The sequence below is a fragment of the Atractosteus spatula genome, chromosome 6 (genome assembly GCF_055471065.1).
Source record: "Atractosteus spatula isolate fAtrSpa1 chromosome 6, fAtrSpa1.hap1, whole genome shotgun sequence".
Taxonomy (NCBI): Eukaryota; Metazoa; Chordata; class Actinopteri; order Semionotiformes; family Lepisosteidae; genus Atractosteus; species Atractosteus spatula.
In genome coordinates this window covers 12,921,051-12,946,306 of record NC_142711.1, presented here as the reverse complement: position 1 = coordinate 12,946,306, position 25,256 = coordinate 12,921,051, and the positions used below count along the sequence as shown (strand labels likewise).

General features: G+C 36.3%; 1 protein-coding gene across 1 annotated transcript in view; it reads right to left on the bottom strand.

The window, feature by feature from the left end:
- LOC148831842 (peroxidasin homolog) overlaps nt 1-20,456 on the bottom strand; it is a 66,825-nt gene extending 46,369 nt beyond the window's left edge. Inside the window, exon 1 of the mRNA XM_088919135.1 lies at nt 20,274-20,456. Coding sequence (XP_088775261.1) covers nt 20,274-20,440 — 167 coding nt within the window. The 5' untranslated portion in view covers nt 20,441-20,456. The remainder of the gene's footprint in view (nt 1-20,273) is intronic.
- Between the last annotated feature and the right edge of the window lie 4,800 nt (nt 20,457-25,256).

The window sequence follows — 25,256 nt, the reverse complement described above, 5'->3', positions numbered from 1 at the left end:
TAATTAAACACGCGTTTGCGATTTAAATCAGAACACGATTTAAATCAATATCGATTCCATATTATATTAGCAGAAAAGCTTAAAACTACCACTTTTTCACACGCTATTTCACATGCTAGTTAAATACTTCGATGCTTAAAATCGTTAGGGAGAAATGGAATACCGGTGTGTATTTTTCCTTTAAAGTGCCGATTCCTGGAATCTGACTGGCTGACACCCCTCTGAAGTGGTTCCATAAAATCTGGTATACGGAAAAGAAAGCGTTGATAAATACAAGTGTCTTTTAATACACTCTTTGCTGTGCTCTTGAGGATCCTTGTGATATTTTAAGCTCTAGTTGAATGATAAGTGTCGCATTTTAAATCATTTTCGTAGTTAGAAATTATGAAACGCCCTGTTAAAAGCAAGGAAGTTTTTATGCCCGTTGAAGTAAAACAAAATGCCTGACAAAGTATGGCTTGGACAGATTCCAAGTGCTTGTACAAATGTGCTAAAGAAATTATACTTTGAGTATACAGCTTGTCTAAAGTCATCCATTATTAATACTATTAGTAATATCTTCAGTAAAGGCTTTGATGCATAAATATTTCTGATAAAGGTAGGTTGTGTACTTTTGTCCAACTGAGCAATCTTGCTTTCATAAAATATACCAACATTTTAATGACTGATGATTAACATGCTGTAATACACAGTTCAAAATTAAAGGCTCAAATGCTGTACATGAGAGGTTAAGCTCCCCCTGGCGGTTTTACAAGGCGACGCCGGATAGTTAACCACGTGACACCACGTTAACTGCGTCATACCGCGTGATACTGTGACACGCCCACCGGGGTATGCCGCGAAATACCTCACGCATTTTGAATGGCTGCATCTGTACAAATAATATTTTCAACTTTTTCAGATAAAGGTAACAAAAGCTAAGATTTATGATAATGTTTATCTCTAACAAAAATCTTTATTAGCAAGATCTTTTGTAGGTTGCTAGAGAAAATGAAACAAAGTTTCTACTGATCTTCAAAACTAAGTTTATATTATCGGGAGAGGTTCAACGCATTTCCACTCAACTGCATACAGTATAAAATGGGCCAAAGTGTTCTTTTCTAAGATTCCTCCCTCCACTCCAGCATCACCATTGCAGCATATTCTCCCTGACTCACACCTCATAAGTTAGGGGGGAAGTGACAGCCCAGCGAAATTGGATTCTAAATCCAATACATGCATTTCTTTACAATGGCTAGGTGCAACTCTGCTCTCTCTCTTCCAGGATTTGGTCACTATCCCAAGACCAGATGGATTGAATTTTCCATGAGCAGACATTTCCCTTCTGTCTTTTTGTCATATAAGGATATAAATATTTCTATTGTCATGTACACTTTTTACACAAAGTCACAAAAATGAAGGTAAAGATGAACAGTAGTTTAAGTGACCTAACTATAGAGCACTAATGTGTTGAGTGTTTGCGAATTGCAATTTCACATTTCCAGTATGGCTGACAATATGGGATGAACTGTTTTCTCCGGGGAGAATTGTCTTATGTTCTCAAACCAACCACACATTTTTCATTCATTTGAAGCATTCAATCGACTTAATATTTTAGCCAGTGAGTGTAAGATTATTTGATATAATGCCTGATTAAACTTTGATACCTTCAAAGATAAAATTATAAGCACAAACATTAGAACCCAGTTTTGCTACTTCATCATTTGACATTAGATTTATTACATTTAATTTTCTGTAAAATTATTTGTTTACAAAAATATGGTCGTGAATAAGCTTATATGAATACATAAATCGAAAATTGATGTAATAAGTTGTTAATGTTAATGTTAATTAACAGAATTTATTATCGGTGAATTTGTTGCAGAATTTTGAATTGTACCTGGTGCTTTTTCATTCATGTTTGTCTGTTTTTTTTTTCCTGCTGGTAGCTATTTCATCAACTTTTCTTTCAGATTTTGTTAGATGTGCTCCATTGGGGGTACATCACAAGATTAGCCTGTTCATTCATGTCTTCTAATGTTCTCTTCATGAAACACTTTTTAGCTGTAAAATGAATATCCACCCAGAGCTGCAGTGATCTTTATCACAAATCTATTCCAGTCTTTCCACCACTAATTACTGTAAATTATCTAGAAAATACAACTGTTCACAATCAAATATTAACTGTATAACCACACGATCATAATGTACCAATGTTAATGATTGTTTTAAAAATGAATAGATGCAAGCAGCAGAAATCACAAATAGTGAGTAGGTACACAGATCATCAAACATTTTGACAAGTGACCACACCCCTTTTTCTAGCGTCATTTTCCCAGGACTGTCTCCACTCCCCTAAGTCACTGCATCATGTTGTACTAAAATCCATTTTTGAAGGTCGACTGGGTGGGAAATTGGCCAAGACATGACCAAGTGTGAGTTAAAAAAGGTCTATTTTGCTCCAAAGGCATCAGGTAGCTATAGCAGAGTGGAAGGCCTGCTGAGGGCCCATTGTACAAAGCAGCTCAGGGAGACCTAGTGGTAGAGGAAAAATAAAGACAGGATTACACGCAGGTTTGTATCTTACCTCCAGCATCTCATGCACCAGAAAGGAGTTTCAAAAACTGCTTAAAAATGCATGAGGTGCTTTCACTGAAGCACACATGAGACTAACAAGTGTCCTCTGGGGGGCAGCTGTGAAGAATGCTCTCAGGACAACAGATGTAATAATTCTGTTTCATTTGTAACATCTGTTGCAGAGACAATAATGAAACATTACAAGTGATCTCTTACTTGCAGTGCAAACTTTGTTGTAATGGTTTAGAATTAAAATCATGTAGTTGCAGCTGGCAAATGTACATTGTCCTACAAAAGGGTGTACCTATTGGGCACTGAGAAAAGGAAGTGCAGAAAAGAAGAGCAGGATAAGCGATCTCAAAATAGAGGTGCACCAAATCATGTCACTGTAATAATACACTGTATTTCATTTGGTTTTGAGTCCATCAGATCCATGTAATTAGTGAATGGTAAACAAAACACATTTTCTAAATGTATTACAGAGCCACAGAAGTCTACAGCCAATTTGATCACAGTGCATGGTATAATTCCATGCTCAAATCAGATAACAGTACATTTCACAATCATTTCCACATTTTGCTTTTAGCACAGTGACTGACAGCTTTGAAAAAGTGGTCTGCTTTGATTGTGTTTTATAGAGCTTGCAGAATGGTCCAGCTCTTGAGTTAAACAGCCCAGTATCACTTTTATCCTTCCTTAGCGATGTGTAACCAAAGCTATAGTTCACGGGGATGCAACTGAACACAACCCGAGAAACTCTTCCACAGACAATTTTTTTTAACTTAAAAGCAAAATAAACACAGGCATGTAACTATGCACTGGGGCAAGGTTCTAAGAAAAAAATATTAACCTCACTAAAAAATGTTTTTAAAATGAAAAAGATACAGTACCATGTGCCAGCCTAGGTTTGAATGTCAATCCACAGGTAGAAAAAGGGAATTTGGTGAAAAATGTACTGGATGGTGTTGCCAGCCCCCATGTAGAAGTGGAGAATGTAAATAATCATGTACAGGGTGGTGATATGGAACAAGACACTGTTTGTGAAAAGAATGGTGTTGAAAATAATAATAAGCAACGTAAGATGAGGGTGAAGAGGTGAGATACCCCTTAGTTTTTCTGTAATGTGTATATGTTATAATATGTTTAGAGTTGTCAGGTATCATACAGATTTTCAGTTAATTCTGTTGCACAGGATAGGAAGTTACATCGAAGTTCTAAATGCATTCCATGGTGCAGTACAGAGAATATTAAATGACATTTCACCACAAGTAGGAACTAATGACTTTACAGCTGCATCTGTCTTTGGCCAGGTTTAATAATCCGCTGTATTTGCTTAGAAGACACACAGGGCAGCTGAAAGCAGAGGATACCTTAAATCACATCTCAAACCTCTTACAAAGTCATACAGAAGTTCACACTGATGAACATCTCAGAATCATTGTGACGGTGGTTAGGAATATGTACAGTACTTATTCTGCTGCTGCCTGCAGAGTACATGTACAGTACCTAGTGTCTGAGAGTCCTCTCTTAGGTCCAATTATGTAATCCATCCAGCAAACCTTCCTTTGTCATGCATTATCTGCTGACTGGGGCTTTTTGAAGCACTCCCAACAAGGGATCTTTACTCATCACTCAGGTGGTGGAAGCATCCCTGTGATGGTTCAGGCATGGGCAGAGATGACTGTCCAAGACTTATTCAGGAAAAGGCTGTATACAGATGGCCAGCTGTAATGATGCATTGTTCATTTATATCCTGTTTCTGGGCCCCCTACTGTCGATCACTAGCACAGCCAAACCTGTGGAGCATCCCCAGGTTCACCTCTGAACGGTATGGTGACTGCCCCATGTCTGTGGTAAGGCAGGAAATGCGGGTGATAAGGTATGAGACTGCATTTCACACTGGAGCAGGGGTTGGCAAATTACGGCCGTGGGCCAAATCCGGCCCGCTGAACGTTTCTGAGTGGCCCGCAGCTCACTACTGTTCGAATCACGTGGGTTACTTTTTGCATCAGATATTGAAAATCTTCTGCCAGTGGCCTCTACTTGTTAGCTCTGCTGCTCTCTCTCAGCACTAACAGTCAATTGCAGAACAAAACCTACTGAATGATGCATTTTACTTTTAGCCTATCAGACGTCAGCTTTAGCCTAGGTCACAAATGCCTTTGCTACAACTGATTCTTACCATGAATTCATTTGGATTTTTGTTGTCTACTGTGATGCTAGTGTATGCTATCTTGTTTGAAAGCAGGTAATGATTTCAAACGGTTCTAAAAGTTATAACTGACAAACAGCTAACAGTAAGTTATTCCTTCCATGTCGAAAAAAAAGGAAGATCGATGCAGAGGGTCGAAAATTCAATGACAAATAGTTAGAAGAGTATTTTTGTGTCCCTTGGAAAGAAAAGGTAATGTGTCTTATCTGTCGGGAAACAATCGCCGTGATTGAAGAATACAACATAAAAAGACGTTATGAGACAAAACATCGGGCTAAGTTTTCGGAATACACAGGAGATGGACGGAGGGAAAAATTAGAACATTTGAAAAAGTCATTTCAGGGGCAGGAAAAACTGTTAAAGAGAAAATTTGAAGGAAGTTCCGAGCTAGTTATCAAGTATCACAGCTTCTAGCAGCAGCTGGCAAACCCTTCACGGATGGCGAGTTTATTAAGCAGTGTATGCAAGTGGTCGCGGAGGAGATGTGGCCAGAGAAACGCGACCTATACCAATCATGAGTTTATCGGCTAGATAGAGGATTTCACTCAGATGGCCCAGCAAGGTAAGTTAAAACGTTTTTAGTGGCGCTTGTTCTGAAACGTTTGCCGACCCCTGCATTAGGGTGTCACTGGGCCATCAATGCCACATAACCTTAACAAAGCCCTTCACACCTGGTGCCTGAACCACACCCACTGTTTCACTCTATGTCACTACCTATTAGAAAGACCTGTCAATTAAAAGATTCATAGATTGACCAAATGGCCTCTAATTTCCAAGCTTTCATATGTTCTAAAAAACTGAAAAGGTAACTGGGGTAATTAAAGTAATATCATTAGAGGTCTTGTGAGTGTACTCAGCTGGTAAAGCACAGATTGATCTTTGTGATCATCGGTCCAGATGTCGGGAACGTGACTATCCGAATTTGACTGGGATTTCTCTAGTGGCAATGCACAATTGGCTGAGTGCCACAGAGCACAGGGTAGGATGATGTGTTAAAATATTATTGGCTTTACATTTAAAAAAGTAAGAAAGCAACACTGCTAGAACTATGAAAGCCCTAATAATACAGCCATAAATACTGTTTGTTTTAGTTGTAAAAATATTCAAAGATATTATTATATATTTTAATAGTTTAATTACTTTATATTGAAATATGATAAACATTTTGTATTAACATCTGATCTCAAAGTCAATTCAAGCCTGACATAGTCCCATACCATATCATCATATTACTTAAGAGTTCTAGCAGTATAAAATTATACCTAAGGATACATCAGGCATCATATGGTAGTAAAGAAATTATTATTAACTTAAACCAGGTGTGAGCATAATTCCATTCAGCTGCTGATATTGTGTTCTAGAAATCTAACCCCATAAAGTTTAATATCCTTTTTTGTTCAAAATCTTTCACTTACGGGTAAAAGAAGCATTAACAAGACAACTTTCAAAGCTTTTGTGCTCTCTGTTTTCTCAAAACTGTGTTTTCAACAACTGAATATGAATTAATTGTTCTGGAGCAAAAATCATTCTTTTGCAAGTAGAAAATTGACATATATGTGTTGACATATATTTGCATTAATAATGTATTCGAATGTGTTTAAATGAAGCATTGATAAACCAAAGTAAAAATTAGATACATTGCAATGTACAAAATTATATATATTACCATGTTTCATCACTATACATAAAATAGTAAAATAAGTTAGAATGATGCAAAATAGAACCACAACTAACAGTACAAAAAATAATAGGTTTGTCTCAGTTTTATGTACAGGAACAGTTAGTTACAATGTTTTTTTTTTAATTTGCATTTTTAGAACCAAATTCATCTTCCCAATACAATATTACAGGTATTTTAATGAAACTACAATACTTAATGCATGCTCTTTATGTTGCTCTTTACAATTACAACAGTGGATTTGCATAAAGACGTGATCTGTGATATTTATTCTATCATTTGGTGGGTTTCATGATTCACAGCATAATCACAACTGGATATTTATATTCAGAGCAATGCACAAACTAAAGCAGGAAAGGAACAAGTACAGGTTTATTCCATGCTGAAAAGAGAAAAGAAGAAACACAATGTTTCGACTGTGGAGCCTTCTTCAGGTGTGTGACACACCCGAAGAAGGCTCCACAGCTGAAATGTTGTGTTTCTTTTCTTCTCTTTTCAGCATGGAATAAACCTGTACTTGTTCCTTTGCAGCCTATGCATGCTGATGCATCTACCTACTTGAACTACTATCTAAAGCAGGAGTCCATTTGTTATTATTATTTTTGTTTTGAATCTTGTAATAAAAACTCTCATACAGTGACTAATGTACAGTAGGCTCAAAGCAAATGTGATGAGTAGAAAAATGGAAGAAGAATAGAAGCTTATGAACTCTTAAAATCACTTTTAAAAAATACTTGTGTGTTCAGATTTCCTAAGAAATAGGTTAAGTAAAGAAATTCAGAATGATTAATTAAATCCAAAGGTCTTTTCAGTCATCTGTGCAAACTAGGACAATATCTATTGATTACACTGAAAGGGAAAGATTAGATTTTCCACAAAATAAATTAGGAATTTATAATAATTGTGGGTTATGTTACAAAAAGAACAATTCTAATTCAGTTTTACAAAGCATATACAGTAGGTAAAATAATTAGCACATATTTCGAGTCTCATTTAATGAATTACAGTGTTTCAGTGGGAGAAGGCTTAAATGTTGTACAAATTTAAACAAATGTAGTACATTGTGGCAATATATTGGTACAGAATATGCAAAAAAACTAAACTATTCAATTGTAAATTTTAATAATTTCCTTCACTTATATTTATATTATAATATATATTTAATATTCATATTTTGCTTTGTCCAGTAAACCTGAAACCACTAAACAGCATTTCAATTATATATGCTACTCTTAACTTTTGGATTTTGTTCATTAAGAAATTTGCTACAGTTTACTTTCTATCTGTCATGTAAGGATTTAATTTCAGTAAATATTTGGAAAAGATGAGATTCTAACCATAAAAGACAATAGAAGGTTACCAAAGAACCCTTTTAGGCTTGTCTATATACATTTTATTATATATGTGAATTTATATATACAGTATATAGTTAACATACTTACGGTTGGCGTGTGTCTGTTTTATGCCCTGTGAGTTCAGTTATTGCTTTTCTATTTCCTTATAAATATTCATATTCTTATTTCTCATAGATCATCCTCAATGTCATTTATCATTATTTTAAAATTTTATCAAACTCTCAAATGAGAATTTTTGCCCATTGTGAAAGTAAAGTAAATAATACTTGGACCTGGAAATACGCATGTTCATAGTTTGTCATTATATAATGATTAATTGTATAATTAGTGATTTGTGTCCATGATTAAATTACCATTCTGACAATGATAAATTGTGTAATAAAGCCAATATTTTTTCCCACATCTTTGTTCACAGGGTTTTATACCTTTCAAAAGCCAGATATGTTATTTTTATAGCTCCACTGCTATGTTGCTGTATTTTCCTGTGAAAGTAATTATAATTAATCATAACAAGAAACCCATTACTAAAAAGAGTTTAGACCAAGCTTTTGTTTTACCACTTAATGCAAGTCATTTAAAGTCAAATATATGACTTTACACTTACAGTTTGTCCATTATATATTTTGTACCCATCTACACAAGATAAAATTACATTAAATTGTTTGCTCTAGAAGTAGCAGTTAACTTCAACACTAAAACTTTTACAACCTGTGTAATGACAAGGTTTGCTTGTTGGAGTGAAGCCTAAACATTTAGAAACAAGCAATCATTTAGTCTGGGGAGATTCAGAAGATATTCCTTATCCTATGTCTAATTTTAAGCCTTCCCTTGGCTTTCCCTAACCTGCTTATCTATGGATTGTTGTACAGTATCTCACCCATTATATTCTTCTGTACATAATTCATCCCTACATTCCCACAGAAAAATTACCCATAGAAAGGTTAAAAAGAAATGAGAGGAGGCCTTTTGGCCCAGCTAGCAATGAAGTGTCTGTCTACAATGGAGCCTTTTTCTTCAGTGACTAATCACTATCTTTTGTGAACTATAATTGTCTTCTTTTAAACTGCATATTACGATTAGCTTCACTACATTTATAGATTCACTACCAACTGTTAAGTGACAGAACAGATTTTCATTCAGTTATTGTGGAAATATTGTTAGGGGCCACACTGTTATTCATAAATCTTATATTGGGAATGGCCTAGTTCCCTTGTAAATGGACTTTGTAAACAGTGCCAATTTAAGGTTTTCTTTTTGCAGAAATATAAAGTAAATAAACCTGGTTATTAATGACTTTGAGTGGGAGATTTAAGATTTTGAAATGATGGAAATGGCTTCACAGCCCAAACCTAAATTAAATCAAGAAACACATCTGTGAATGTGCCATTGTGGTTGGGCACCACTTTTGGTTTTGTGCCTTAATTGATAACAGCGATGTTTTTTAAAGAGAAGAAATAGTGGTATTTCTCCTTATTTTCTGTTTGAATTGACATTCTAATTTGTCATGTTTTTCCAAGTTTTTCATTACTTCACTGATGTTGGGTTTCTTTAAATAGACCTATTTTTTCAATCCCCAATGCAAACAATGAGTGATATTTATATTACTAAATTGAATTTTAAAATGTAGGGATATTTAAGGTATTTGACTTATACACGAGGTGGATTCAGGAAGCAAAATGAAACCACAATGGCAGTTCTTCACCCATATCTTTCACTGTTATATTATCCATGGGGATGTTTTAGAGCTTTTATTCTGATTTTAAATTAATCAGTAATTCTTTTTTATTTTGTCATACGCTTCATCATTTCCTATAAACACAGCTTCTAAGCAGAGGGATATGCATTTAATTTAAATTTTAAATCCTTTGAGGCTTAAAATCACCAATTCAGTGTTCACATTAGACAGAGTACTACTCAACAAGCTGTTTCAAGCCACAGTGCTTGGAATTTAAAAATAAAGAAAATACATTAAAAGACAATGCCAGATTTATAACAGAAGATAATTAATTTAAGGTTATATTAAGAGACATTTCCACTGAAATATCCACACCCTTAATAACGAGTTATGGTAGCAGGCCGACAATCAACATTCCCTATGGGAAGAATTCAAACATTCCTTTCATCTCATTTATCAATTTGACTTTCATAGAGGGTGTTTAACCTCCTATTCATACTTAATTTTATTTTTATCGCAGTTTTATTTCAAATGTAATACAAAAACATCATTTTTACCTTTACAGCTCTGAATATTATTCTATATTTTTAATACTGTAGTTCATGGAAAGGGACGAGAAACCCTTGAGATAAGGATTTTCCCAGAAACTCATCATTCTTTTATGGAACCAAGTAAACTCCTCCACAGTCCGGTTGGACAGACATTTCAACTATCATATTGAATTCTGCAACATTTTCATGCGTGGTATGATCCTGGTTTCTGCATTTGAGATAGCCATTCTTTTTAAGTATAGCACATTATCTCCAAAAACTTATATTTTTTGGGAGTTGATGTACTGTTATATCGCTGAGGTAATCCATCAAATCAGAAATAAGATAAACCTCCCCTCAAAACTGTAATATTTTAGATATAGTGATTTACTTTTGCTTTAAATATTTACTAACATACAATACCTTACATCAAAATGTAAAATTGTACCTAATGTAACTGAGTTTTAGTGTTTTTTTTTCAGCTTGAACATTGTAGTTCTTTATTCTTTATCCTCACAACAGTTAAGTTATAACACATGCAACATGCAAATTGTACAATGAACTGCAAATATATACTAAGCTGATGAACAAAACTTGAAAACTAGATTTCCCACAGCTGGGCTAGCAGTTATGCCAGGAACATAATGTACTGAACACTAATGTATTCCAATTGCACAGAGACTGCCAGGAGATAATAACCCATTCTCTAGACATTTTCCTTTCATTCGGTCAGACATACCGTATTGTAGGCAAATAACACTAGTGAGTATAAAAAAATCCAAATTAATATACATTTTTTTCTATTATAGAATGAAATGAAACACCTCTCATCTTCATACAGGCTAGATGTGTCATTTTGTCATTTTAAGTATACTGTATACAGTAAAAGCCAAAGGTACAGTTACAGCAATACTGTACTTCTTCTTCTTGCATTTTGATTTATTTTAAAAAAGTCAAGTTAGCTAAAAAAAACATGACCAATTTCACCGTGTTACTGTCTAAAGAAAAACACAATCAAATTTTACTAGTAATACATTCTGAACAGACTGTATATGTTTCAATGTTATACTGTATAATGAGAAAACATAATAACGATGTTTCATGGTGTATTATGAACAATGAGCTTTATGAGTGTCATGAGAACAAGCAAAATGTTCTTGGAATCCTGTCCAAAAAAGAATCATCATATTACATGGAGCATTCCTGGCCATACTTAATTCATTTATAATCTCATTTAAAGTACAATATCCATAAATGCCTTATCCATTATCCTGCATTTATTGATTACTTAGCAACTCCCTTTCTTTTTACAATAAATTCTTTCTCTTCTATTTCCTGTTCAGGTTTATTTTAATCCGTGTTATGAAAAATAAATAAAATAATAAATAAATAAAGCTAAATGGGTATAAGGGTATTTCAATAAATAAGAAAAGTAAGTGTTTTCCTGGCAGAATTGAACAAGTAGAGTGATGGAACACCATCATTTATTTCATTATGAGCTCACAGTGGCATGAGACCTGTTCATGGTAATACCCCAGGTCAATTTAAAGATGGGTGGCCTTGGTCCTTGACTAAACATGGTCAAACACTGAATGCTAGTCACCCATGGGACTAACTGCAGGAGACCATTGATCAAAAACATTTCGGGGTTGCTACAGTATATTAAGGACATTGTCTTGCTGCATGATAATACCAAGACACACTGCCAGCTGGAGTGCAGTGTCTGAGCACTTTCAGTGTTACACATGAGAGCCTTGATCTGGTACCCACTGATTTCCGCCTCTTCAGACCTTTACAGAGTGTTTGTCCAGCAGATCATCTCCAACATTTGTTGAAGTATAACAGGCAGCTACAGTAAATGTTCACTCCAGCTTGACATGGATTCCTACTATGCAGGATTCATTATTTTGCTTTCACAGTGGGACACATTGCTTAACAAGTTCAGACATCGTGGAAATGTATTAGCTTTTTTGCATTATTATTGTTTATAAATGTAACTATGTATGAATACATGGATAACTATAAAGGTCGTGCTATCTTATTTTTTGAATTGTTAAATAATTTAATACAGTATATGTCAAATGTATAATTTAATATAGTATGTGTCAAACGCACTTACTGTATGACCAAAAATCTAAAATAAGACACAACTAAAAAGCTTTTAAAACACATCTATAACTGCAAATGTTATTACCAAAGCCGTACATTTTTGTGTTTGTAATTATATTGACAAATGAAATTTCATCTTCAGTACACTTCTGACATTCAGCACAGAATTGAGGAGAGTTTTCAGAGGTTTTTTTTCATTGCTGTTCTTCACATGCCCTCTAGTTTTCACACTGTTTCAACAATGTTGGGTGAATCTTGTGAATCACTCTAAACGGTGACTGCAGATATACTGCAATATGAATTTTGGCATGAAAGTTCTACGAATTATGGCTGTTCAAATTGGACAGGGACTGGGATTTTCATGAATGCTGCATAATTAATATCTACCTGTTAAAAGGTCAATAAGAATTCAGTAATATATGGGCTTGACTAATATTTTTATCATGACTAATGCAGGTATGTGACATTTACATATTGGTGTTTTATTAAGTCATTTATTTATTGTCCACACAAAGAAGCTCAAGGAGAGGCTCTGTCTACTGGAGCAGGACCAAAATTTAAAACTCCATTAAAAAAACAGACCACATACAGTATCTCAAAGGATTAAACTTTTCCTGCATGATGTAATGAAATTCTGTCAATTAGCTTGCTTTCTTTCTTTGGTATACATGCTGTGATTTTGTGTTGCTTAAATTCACATAAAACCACCAACACTCCACTCCTTGTTTAAAAAACCCTTCAATTAGAAACCCATTAAGTGAAAAAAAAACTTTCTCCTTTTATAAGAGTGAATGGAATCCATGCATATTGTACCCTTTCACTCATTAATTCCACACATAAACATAATAAGTTATTATTAACTAATATCAACAATTAACTGGCTGTGTACAATGAATCTACTTTGGAAACTTAACCGATTCCATAGGCTGCTCAAACAGGGAACATTCACAAGCCTACCAAGTGAACATTTAATGAGTAAGTGAGATGCATTTGAAAAAAATGTTTATCTTTCAAAATATTTCTTTACGACAAATTAACCTACTTAAAAGTATCCAGGTTGTGTACGAACAAACACAAACATGGTAACTTTGTAACTTTGTAATTTGTCATTGTAACTCTGCATAACCATGATACAAATGGTATCAAAAGATATAAGCAGGCTGTATAATACCTTGTAAGGCTAGGACTTTTAAAAGCAATATTAAAGGAGTGTGAAACACATAACATAATATATACTATTTTATTTTTGTTTTAAAGAATAAATTACAAGCCACTCTATAAAGTAATTCTAATTCCAGTTATACAAACAGTAAATTCCTCTTTGGTTAGTTCTATTAATAGTACATGGTCAACTGCTGTCCAATTCTGGAAATATCCATCAATAAAATGTGTCAGGCCAAAGAAGCACACTCTTGTAGTATGAAGGTGTGGCTCGTATCACCAATAGGACCACTGTATTATCAGGGGATACTTCCTCTTGTAGTAACAAGAGCTCCATGTGTAACTGGCCATGATCAATTTCTGCCAGGATAAGATATGTACAGTACATACTTCCAGGCAAACACAGATTAAACACTGAAATATGTTTCGTTTGTACTATTATTAATAATGTGATCTGAACTTTTTTATTTAAAGAGTAGCAGTTTTTTTATAGCTGTAAGAAACATTATACAATTGAAGAAAATGTGTAAAAGAAACATTAAACCTCTTCTAATGTTCAATTCACTATCTAGAAAATGTTGCTTAATATTAGGAGAGCTTCCTGTTGTTACTCCACGATCACTAACACAGCCAAGAGAACCATGTTATCCCAAGTGATTCCACAGAGATTTTATAGAGCATATTAATCCCATTCACTCATATACACACAACACATAAATAATCCCTCCTAAAAATATTTCAGCATTAAACTAATAGTATGTTTAACGTACAGCTAGGATAAGAGTTAGGCTACCCCATAAATTTATTCCTATCATGTTCCTCCTATGTTTGTGTTGTGATTACAAATTTTGGATGAGTGGTGCTTTGGTTTTACAGTACCTGTAAATGTTTTTTTGCAGCTTAGTGTTGGTGATTTGACAAGGTTTCATTTTTCAAGTGTTGTGAAACAGACAATTAGTATACAATACAGGATGAACAGCAAGTTTGTGTGTTTTTTTATTTTAATGTTCCCTATGTAGCATTTATATTTACAGGTTATTTCATATTTCAAATACTAATTCCCGAGGCCTTACTATAGTGTTTTGTACATAGCTTAATATTTAGTTCATGATTATATGAATCTCCAGTGATTTCAAAATGACAAAATCTGGGTCTTTTCTGCAGAGTTAATGACACAGACCAAACTAAATGATACAACAGTTCATAAATACCCAAAACAAGCTGCTCCTCTACGTAAAGGGGATAAAAATAAACTATTCTTAAAAGACAGCAGATTTGCACTAAAGAATAGTCACTAAAATCAATTTAAAAATCTGAGAGCGGTAGATTGCCTGAAAGCTGTTGTGTCTGTTTTCTTTTCTGTCTTCACTGCTAGACCTCATTCCAAGACAATACAAGACACACAACAACATTTTATAATGATTTTGAACATATGCTTTCCCTAATTATTCTAAGATATCCAAGACTCTATATGAACGTTTAAAACACAACTATTCATTTTAGGTTTTTGTTAACGAGCAAATCTTTTTAAACTATCTTAAAAAACACTCAAAGTCAAATGCATTAATAAATATTGTGAGTATACTATGTAATTGACTTCCTTCTAAACTTTTGAGCACTTGAAGCTGTATTGTCATTTATACAGAGCAACACGCAGCCTTGACTGAAGCTTGTTTCTACTGTCAGTGCAGCCTCCTGTATGTTACAGCCCAAAGGAAAACATTGACATGCTTCTGAAAGATGTTTGGAGTTCCTGAAGTTCCTGTAAGGCGTGCTCTGGATTATAGGTCATTTCTGACCTGTCAAGTCTCATTTCCACCTGACTCATACAAGTGGGTGTTTATCAGCTATCCTGTTTGGTCTGCACTCAAAAAGTCTCTAACAGAATCAGGTGGCTTTTTAACATATCTTTGGTGCAGTGGTAGAAAAATAAGTGTTCTCCTCCTCACTGCCTCACAAATATATGCAATCACACTAACACTATGTATAGTATATTCCATTGTGCATGGTAAAGAATCAGGATCAGAGGGTTCCAGAGAGGTTCAAGCAATAAAGGTAATCATTCTGAGTGTGTACTGAGCTCTTCAGATATTGCCATTTTGAGTCTGAGCATGAGTGCCAAGGGCTTGGGTGGGGATGACTCACGCTGGGTATCCTCATTTTGCCAGATGTCTATGAACCTGCGGTGGTGCCAGAAAGCACTAAAGCCCTCCTAAAATGCTAAGTCTAAATGCGCTGTGTGGGGCTCGCAGTGTGTTCAAGAAGCAGATTACTCTTCTCACATAGTGATGATTCTAATAGTGACTGCACAGCCCTCATCCCTCCCGTGCTGGTCCAAGGGTAATGGCGGTGAACCAAGTCAATTAACCACTGGCGATCTGACAAAATAGAGGGTATGAATAGAAAACTATCAGTTCTTTCAGACTAATTGAAAGGATTTGTCTCTCTTTTTACATTTATTATATTCCACTATAACTCAATAAAAGTTCTGATAACTGTCCTTTTAGGTAATTAACAAGTCTTGAAGTTGATGTAACTAGTGCATAACTTTCAACCAGCAACAAATATTCTCATACCCATTTCTTTATGTTCAAGCTACTTCTTGTCCATTAAAATATGCACAGAAAAATAGATGTGAAGTATTTAAAAGATCAGGTACACCTCTCAATTTAATCTTAAATAACTTTATTTACTGGGATTTCCAAATGATTTAGTACCATCTGATTGTTTTCTCCAAAAATCTGAAATCTAGAGGACAAATTGTAACATACTCTGTAGTTTAAAAGTAAAATGTTAACATATGTCTGTTATTTTGGATACAAAACAGTAGCTCTTCCAGGAAGAACCAAATGCATCAAAGAATATGACCTTGATGTGTTGTTACTTGTTGTCTTTATTAAGAATTTGTGTTTTTCTAAATAGCTGTAGAATTAAAGTGGTCTAATTTGTTCCTAGAGGTCAGGGGTTCATGGTATGTTACACATTTGGTGCTTTATGGAAGAACAACTTCCGATAGCCTCCAATATGACAGATGTTTGTTTTTAAAAAGTTCAAAATTACCCTGCTGTATACAGTACATATTTTAGAAAACATATACATAATTTTAAGAAGTTCAAGTACAATAAATAGCTGCATCACCACGCATAGACTGCAAAGGAACAGGTCAATGTTTATTCCATGCATGATGAGTACATACAGTACATCTAAAAGTTTCTATCAGCTCAAACAGACTGAAAATGGAAAACGAATCTGAATTTCAATTAGGAGCATAAAATATGTTCAATCACAGTGAATACAGACTATTTACAAAATGATTGTTACAAAATGGTTATTTTTCATTTATAAATGAAAAAAACATTAAATAAATTAAAGATTGTAATAAAGATAACATGATAGTTGTGTTCATACTGTATATGTTATTATCTTTAGCTACAAGATCAATGACTTCAAAAAGACACCTTTGTTTAGTTAAAAACCTGTACAGAAATGTCAGTCTTCCAGAAACACACATTATATAATGCTATTTTCTTTTATCATCGCATGTTATTTTTCATTTTTGTAGAATGTTCTGACGCTTGAATGCAGCTTTGGTTTTATAATGTAACAATAAGTGGGAAAATTGCTAGATAATTACTACATATAGTACAGCGTAGTACTTTTGCTAGACTAATGGATATGACACTACTTAAGTAACAGAAACCTGTAATACCAGTCAATTTGGTGAAACATGAATACCACCACTGAATCTGCAGTTACTCTTAGTTCCAGATTTAGCTTCTCCTAATTGAGCAACCACTGTCAATCATGCTGAAATGTTCATGCAAGACCGTAGCTGATATGTATATGTATACGTATACAGTATGTATATGTATATGTATAAGGCTACAGCAAGAAATCACCAAAAGCAAATCTGAGGTAAAAGTCTGTCTTGTTTAATCTTACTGAAAAACCATATTGCTCAGAAAAAAATTAAAATACAGTCAAAATGCTTTACTAATGAACATTATATTAGTCTGCAGTACTGGTATCTCACAGATACTATAAAAGCTATGCAAATTTAAACCCAAACAGAAGACGTCCTTATTAATTTCTAGATTTATTTGGCCTATCTTAATAATATTTAATTAAATTTTAAATGTTCAAAAATAAAATGACTGTACTATAAGAAAGCCGATTGTAGTTAATATGTTTAAGAGATGTTCTTCCCATCAGAGGTCAAATATTCAAATACTCAAAAGTTTAATGGAAGGATAATCAGATTCCTCAGTATTTTAAATTACCACCACTAACCTGTCATGCCCATTTGAGCACAGCTCTTGAGCTAATCAATACAAGTTTCTAGTTTCTATGTTAATCATTATGTGATAAAAATATAAAAGATTATAAAATAATATATTATATTCTATTAAGTATAGGTATTAAAGCACAATTTATAAAAGGTAAACAAGAACAGGAAGGCAAAACAAAGGCAGTAAGAAAATCAGAATAGAGAGCAAAGTGATACAATATCCCAAGCTGAAATAGTCTGACTTACAAATTTCATGAGGTACTTAGGAGAGGACAGACTTAAATGAATCACAACAAAATAAAGACAGGTGTGCATTCAAAGTAGCCCTTTAGTAACTTTTATTTTGTGCAGGACATACCAATATTCCTGCCCATGATTACACTGATCTTTCTGTGTTTGTTCAAAGAGATTCAAAGATGCACCAGAAGACAAAACTATCTTTGTACCTTCTGCCAGCTACAGTATGTACGATTGACTGACTAATTTCTTTCTAAATCTATCCAATCATTTGCAGATTTGTACATTCCACCCTTTCTCTGGAGTTCGTCACTGAGATTTCCATCTCTTTAACCACTTTTTCACCTCCCATTGCTCATTTTCACATTTTCTTTGTCTTCCTTATTCACCCCTTCACCTTGCAGAGCTGACAATTTGTTGTTTTTTTTTACTTTTCAGGGAGGAATTAACCTCTTCTTGTTGCTTTACTACATTAATATGTTTAAAGTGCAAGAACTAGAAAAGTACTTTTGAAGAAAAGTATCTGAAGAAGACTTTGCAGGTCGAACATGTCTTTTTTTACTGTGAAATAATGAAAGTTATTTTCAAAACTGTTTTGAATGTGTGGTTATGTTTGTATTGTTAAAATAACCCTAAAGCTTCCTCTACACTTTCACCCTGGAGGAACCATTGGAAAGATTGGATTAGGGAGACAGATTATTTAAGATTCATGGAGCTTACTTAAGTCACCTAGAGTTCCAATGACTAATTCATTACATGTAATACTTGATCCCAAAGCTGAAAGCATCACAAATACAAGACTTGACTGACATTAGATATTAAACAGGGTCTGAAAAGGATGTTTAGTGAAGATGCTTCACTCAAGATGTACCATCTTTTGGTACATCTGGGAAATCATGAACTATTAAACCATTAAACATTAAGAGTGGGAAACCAATTCTAATAAAATCAGCAGGTGCCAAGTTTAAACAGAATTTGTAATGGGGAAACTGTCTCTGTGCATCAAAACTCTTTGCTGATGTCTTTTGCATATACAGTACAGTACTAACATAAAGATGAGAAACAATATAGTAAATGCAAAACTGAGAAAAAAATCCAAAAGCAATGGAAAACAATGCACACTATGAGCAGTAGTGTATATCTTGTTCTTTTTCCTTTGCCTCCCACATTGTTAAGAGATGTTCTTGTGGACCCAGAGCTTGGGTTTCCTCTTCTCTTCATTATATATTATTCTGTTCAGTGTGTTCGGGAAATGGAAGTCTTCTTCACCGTAACCTTATTCTGTAGTAGGGTCAGTACTGTAGCACTGTGGATTGCAATGTGCAATTTAACCGATCATCCTATCATGTCTCTGAATAGTGCAAAGAAACCAGCAAACCCAGCAATAAAACCACAACACACAAAGAAACTTCAAACACCACAATCAGAGGCACCCCTGCCAAGAAACAACTCATGTCACTCAGTCAGGAAACAAATCTACTGTACACTTGTCCTTCTCTGTAGCTTTGAGAGGGGCATCAGTTGTGGATGTTCAGCAATCAAAAGAATATTTCTTATTTGGGTTGCTTAAAACAAACTAAATATTAAAAGTGCAATAAATAATAAACTCCAATAAGTTGCATTGCAGGAGATTTGTGAGAACACTACGTTAGACCGCTGTGCTTCCTTATTTAAAAGACATCAGTTCTTGTAAAGTTTTTGATTGGTGCATAGCTGTCTACAGACAGATGTTTTCTCTGGCCTGCAGCTCTTCTATACCGATATGCTAATTACTGTACATGACCGGTATCTGTTTACCCATTTACTAAGATAGGTCGGTGTACTTAGTCATATAGGCATTAAAGTCCTACATATATCTGTGGACTAAGGGAACGCAAAATCAAAGGCTTTGTAAAAACGTTTCAGAACAAGGAATGTAAGAATTTTTTGGCAATTCGTGTTGCAAATATAATACCATTTTTGTTTGCTAATACAAAATATCATCTACCTTTATTCACTGCACAACCTATAAAATCTGTTGCGTTATTTTATCTACAGCAAGTGTTATTATAATACCTCTGATCATTATAAATTTAGAATGCGGTTATTTAATTCGAACTATACAAAGACCCGCATTAGTTAACTTTAGAAATCTGACAATAAGATCTTCCAGCTCCATAAACATTTCGAGTGTTTCTATTGTTTTTTTAAACGTCTTAAAAATCAAGGTCTTTTCTGATCCATTATAAAAACGTTTTGAAATAAGACCAAGAGATACAAGTATCACGCCTCACTCAAAAAAAAAGCTTTTCTGTCAGCAACGTCCCTCACAATGATGTTATCACATACCTGTATGCGAAATAAATAACAGCTGGTCGTATTCATCACCTTAAAGGTAATATTTATATATACGGTAAATTAAAATCTGTTGTATCCACTACTTTACAATGTATGTAAAATTAGTATTGTATGTAAAAAAAGTTTAGCACTTACAGGATAGTAGTCTGTGGTGATACTTTGGGGATGTGGTCCAGCATCAAGTGCATGCAACGCACTGTGGTTCTGAAACAAAGACATCGACTTGGGCAGGTTGAGGACAGGGGGAAAGAGAACGCGAGAGACAGAAAAATACACGAAAACCGAAGTCGTTTTGGTTCCATCTTCTTCGTTGTGTTAAGCGCCCTGGCAGCGTCTTGGAGCTCCACTGAACCTAAGTGTAACTTTTCCGAAAGCTTGAGCCAAGAAAATAAGTACCACCCAATACAGACAGGAGGATCACATTACATAACAGTCTTCCGAAACCCCAGCGACGCGCAATGCCCCTGGAATGGGTCTCCGCTATTACTTTAAGGTGGTGCATAGAACTGTTAAAATTGTATAGGACAAAGTGGAGATCAGCAATGGGAGACTCACACTAGAACTAGGCTCAGACTGGCAGGTGATTTCTTTCTGAAATAAAACTAAAATACACACAGGCTAGTATTGAACTATACTATTGAAAAAAACTTTTTTTTTAGTTTTACAATTTTACACGGATTGGCATGATTGTAATATTGAAACAGAATTACACCTGTAGCTATGCGAAAGAAAGCAAAACCCACTTTAAGACAATAACATCACAGATACAGCAAAGGCTCCCTAGTAGCGGGACAACAAAAGCTCAGAAAGTCAGGTAAGATCCAGTAAGGAAGACAAACAGGGGAACAAGAATTTCTAAGGTGATGTCCACTTACAGCAGCATACTTAGGAAAAGCATAGTTTCCTGATTTCAAAAGACTACAGTGATACTTATAGTATTATGCAGAAATTATCTTTTGGATTTGTCTTCGTTAGTGTTAGAAATATCACCGAGGAAGGCAAATGGAAATGATCGTTTTAATAAATTTACTGTATACCCGCAGCAAGTGACAATTATAAACAAAAAAACAGAATATTGTAACGCAACGGGGGCTCAGGCGGGCGCCCTTGCCGCATCAGGTCGGCCCCACACTGTCCGGGGCTCGAACCCGGGACTTCCGCGTCTCTCTGCAGCGACCCAGCACCGTGAGCTAAAGAGAGATCTCTCCACAGCCCAGTAGCTGTAGTCCTGCTATCACAGGGAAGGGCGGTGACGTCACCTGCTCTGGTACGCCAGCTCTTACACAGTACCTGACGGCCGTAAGCGTTACACTCTCCCCCGCTTAAATCGCCGTCCCCGGCGAAGGGCTATCCCATCCCGCTTCTGACACCAATGTAACGCAACGGGGGCTCAGGCGGGCGCCCTTGCCGCATCAGGTCGGCCCCACACTGTCCGGGGCTCGAACCCGGGACTTCCGCGTCTCTCTGCAGCGACCCAGCACCGTGAGCTAAAGAGAGATCTCTCCACAGCCCAGTAGCTGTAGTCCTGCTATCACAGGGAAGGGCGGTGACGTCACCTGCTCTGGTACGCCGGCTCTTACACAGTACCTGACGGCCGTAAGCGTTACAATATAAAAATATAAAAAGAAAAGTATCTACAGTCTGGAATGACAAGGGTGAAATTTTAAAAGCCTCAGTGAAACATTGAGGAACATGGGGTAAGAAGTGTGTTTTTAGTACATTTAATGCTTTTCAACACATTAACAGGAGCAAAAGTATCACATTATAATTCTAAATCAAATATCAAAGATTTATAAAAACAAAAGGTTTTCTTCGACTCCTTAGATTAAACAATCATTAGGGACACTGAATAACAGTGGTATTATATACTGTATGACAAAGATATTGTAACTATCCACTCCCTTCCACGTTGGACTTTCCCCACGACCTCTCTCTCTCTCCTTTTACCCCACGTTTACCCTTTCCTGCCGTTTTCCCGATATAAAACCTGAATGCGACCTCCGCTCTTCCTCAATCCCCACCAGAGAGTCAGAGAATGCTAACTCTCTATCTTCCTAGTCTGTGACTAGCACGCCCCACTTGAATGAAAAGGGTATGTACTATAGAACTGTAAGTGACCCTGAAAGTCGTCTCGTCTCCAACCTATGGTCGCCGAAGTCGAAAGGGGAGCGTTTGTTTAATATTTACAATTTTAGGATAGTCATATTCAGTTTGCGCATAAAAATTTGTACTAAAATGAGCAGTATGGGAACCCAAAATATAGGCGTGTGGCTTAAGAATTGAGTTATGGTCAGAAAAAGGGAGCAGTGATTGATAAGAGGGGAAACCTCACACTGAGTGAAATAATTACTGTACTGGAGCATGAGAGAGATCGCTCTTCACTCTGACATTAATATCAATAATCTAGACACTATTTCTGCTGATACAATAGTTGCATTTCTAAGTGATATAAAAGCAGGATGATAGCATAATCTGTAACGACGTATTTGGCACAATTCAGGACTGGTAAATAAAATTTAATACAGTCAAGTGCTATGTGCAGGTTGCAGAAAATTCATTGTACAGTAAATATCAAATTCCTTATAAAGAATTTGAAAAAACTACCTGAAAATGATGCAAATATTTATATATTTTTGCTCATCATTGTCCTCTTCTAGAAAATGAGTGGAAGATAATGAAAAGGTGTACAACATATTTTGATATATAGTGAAAATATAGAATATGTTGTTTTTTATCAATATACAGTATTTAAAAGAAAATATTGGTATCCTGGAAAGAGCTGACTTGGTATTAAAGGTCTGTCACAAACACATATTCAATATTGAGCAGAAAAGCAGTATCACCCTGCAACTCACAAATGGCAACCCATTAAAGCTAAGTGGGTGTGAGTCTGGTCAGTACCTGGATGTGAAACCTCCTGGGAAAAAGTAAGGTTGCTGCTGGAAGCAGTGTTAGTGGGGCTGGTAGGGGGAGCTCACCCTGCGGTCTGTATGGATTCTAATGCCCCAGTATAGTGATGGGGACACTAGGTGGCATCCTTCAGATGAGATGTAAAACTGAGGTCCTGACTCTCTGTGGTCAATAAAAATCCCAGAGAGTTTCTTGAAAAGAGTAGGGAAATCGTGGCGTCCTAGCCAAATTTCCCATTGGCTGTTACTAATCATGGCCTTCTTATAATCCCACCTATGAACTGCCTTCATCACTCTGTTCTCCTCCCCACTGATAGTCGATGTGTGGAGAGCATTTTGGCGCACTGTGGCTGCTGTTGCATCATCCAGGTGGGGCTGCACACTGGTGGTGGTGGAGGGGAGTCCCCATTACCTGTAAAGCACTTTGAGTGGATGATCCTGTCTCATCCCTACTCTAGGACCTCAGACACTCTCGGTCAGGGTCACCCTTCCATGGTCAGTCTTCCACACACTGTGAGATACACTTTCCCTGATTCTTCCAAGGCACATCTTACCACCTAGCACCCAGTTTCCAAATATAAACACTACTAATCTACTACACTATAAAGAGTACAGAGAAATCAAACTAAATCCAGGAATACATTACACACTAGAATAAACTACTAAACTCTCTGTGGAACCATCTTTCTTTTCTAAAACCAATCCATAAAAGAAAAATCCTTGCAAGTCTTAATTTTCTCTCTCTAACTCTTCAAACCTAATACTGGTAAGGACTGCCATCTGGCTGCTGATGTTAAAGGACAGGAATGTTTATTCAAGTCCTGTACCATCTAAACGCTCTAAAATTCAGGAATCCAGTACCACACTCTCCCTCCCTGAACTGCAGGAGCTTAGACACAGCTCTCATCCTCTGCACCTGACTGCTGTTGTACTAACTGCTGCTACACCTGAAGCATGTCCCAATTAAGCACAGGGCCACTCAGATGAATTCCATTCAATCAGCCAATCAAGGCAGGTGTATACAATGTACTGCAGAGAAGGAAGAGGATTCAACAAAGTCCCAGCTTGCTCCATCACAAGATCCTTCTCGTATTCCACTAATTATTCAGGTGGGTAGCTGCGTCAGCATGCATAGGCTGCAAAGGAACAAGTAATAGGTTTATTCCATGCTGAAAAAAAGAAGAAAGAGAACACAACGTTTCGGCCGTGGAGCCTACTTCAGGTGTGAGAGAGACAGGGCAGTAGGCAAAGGTAAAGTAGCGGGAGAACAAAGGTTGGGAGGGAGGAGGAGTGAGAGGCGGGAGCAGGGGACAGAAAGAGAGGCCAATCAAGAGGTGTGAAGTCAGAATGGGTGCAGAGAGGTGTGAAATGAAACTTCCAATGAATGGAGAAAATTTAAAAGAACAGTAGTCTGTCGTTAAGAGAAGGGAGAATGTGTGATCCTAGCTGCAGAATAATTTTGGTTTCAGTGGTCTTTCTGATGTATGAGTTCGGAAAACCGTATTTGAGAACACAGACGGAGAGATTAGAGTGGTCGTGGCCGTCAGAGGTGAAATGAGAAACAATGGGCTTGGAGAGATCTTTAATCTTCACAGCCCTGACGTGTTCTCTGAAGCGGTCTCCGAGTCTCCTTCCTGTTTCTCCAATGTAGATGGCTGGGCATTTACTGCAAGAGATACAGTAAATAAGGTTGCTGGAGGTACAAGATGCTGTCTGGGTGATCCGGAATTGTCCTGAGGGGCCTTGAATGAGTGTGGTGGTGGATGTGTACTTGCAGGTGATACAGCGAGCTCTGTTGCAAGGGAAAGTGCCTGGTGTAGATGGTTGTTGAGGGCGGTCAAGTGAGCTGTGAACAAGGAGGTTACGCAGATTAGGTGGTCGGCGATATGAGATGATAGGGCGATCAGAAAAGAGGGCCCCAATGGAGGGATCATCCTGTAGGATGGAAAAGTTGTGGTTAATGGTCCTGGGGATAGGAAGTGTGTTAGGGTGGTAAGGAAGCACCAAAGGAATGCGATTGTTACGGCGGGAGTTCCTGATCGGGTTGATGGTCCGGGGGGTGTTTTTGGCTCGGGCAAGGGCCCTGTCAATCACACTGCTGGGGTATTCTCTGTTGATGAAAAAGGTGTACATTTCGAGGGCTTGGTTCTCGAAGTCGAAGTCGTCGCTGCATAATCGTCGTAGCCTAAGGAACTGTGAAAAAGGAAGA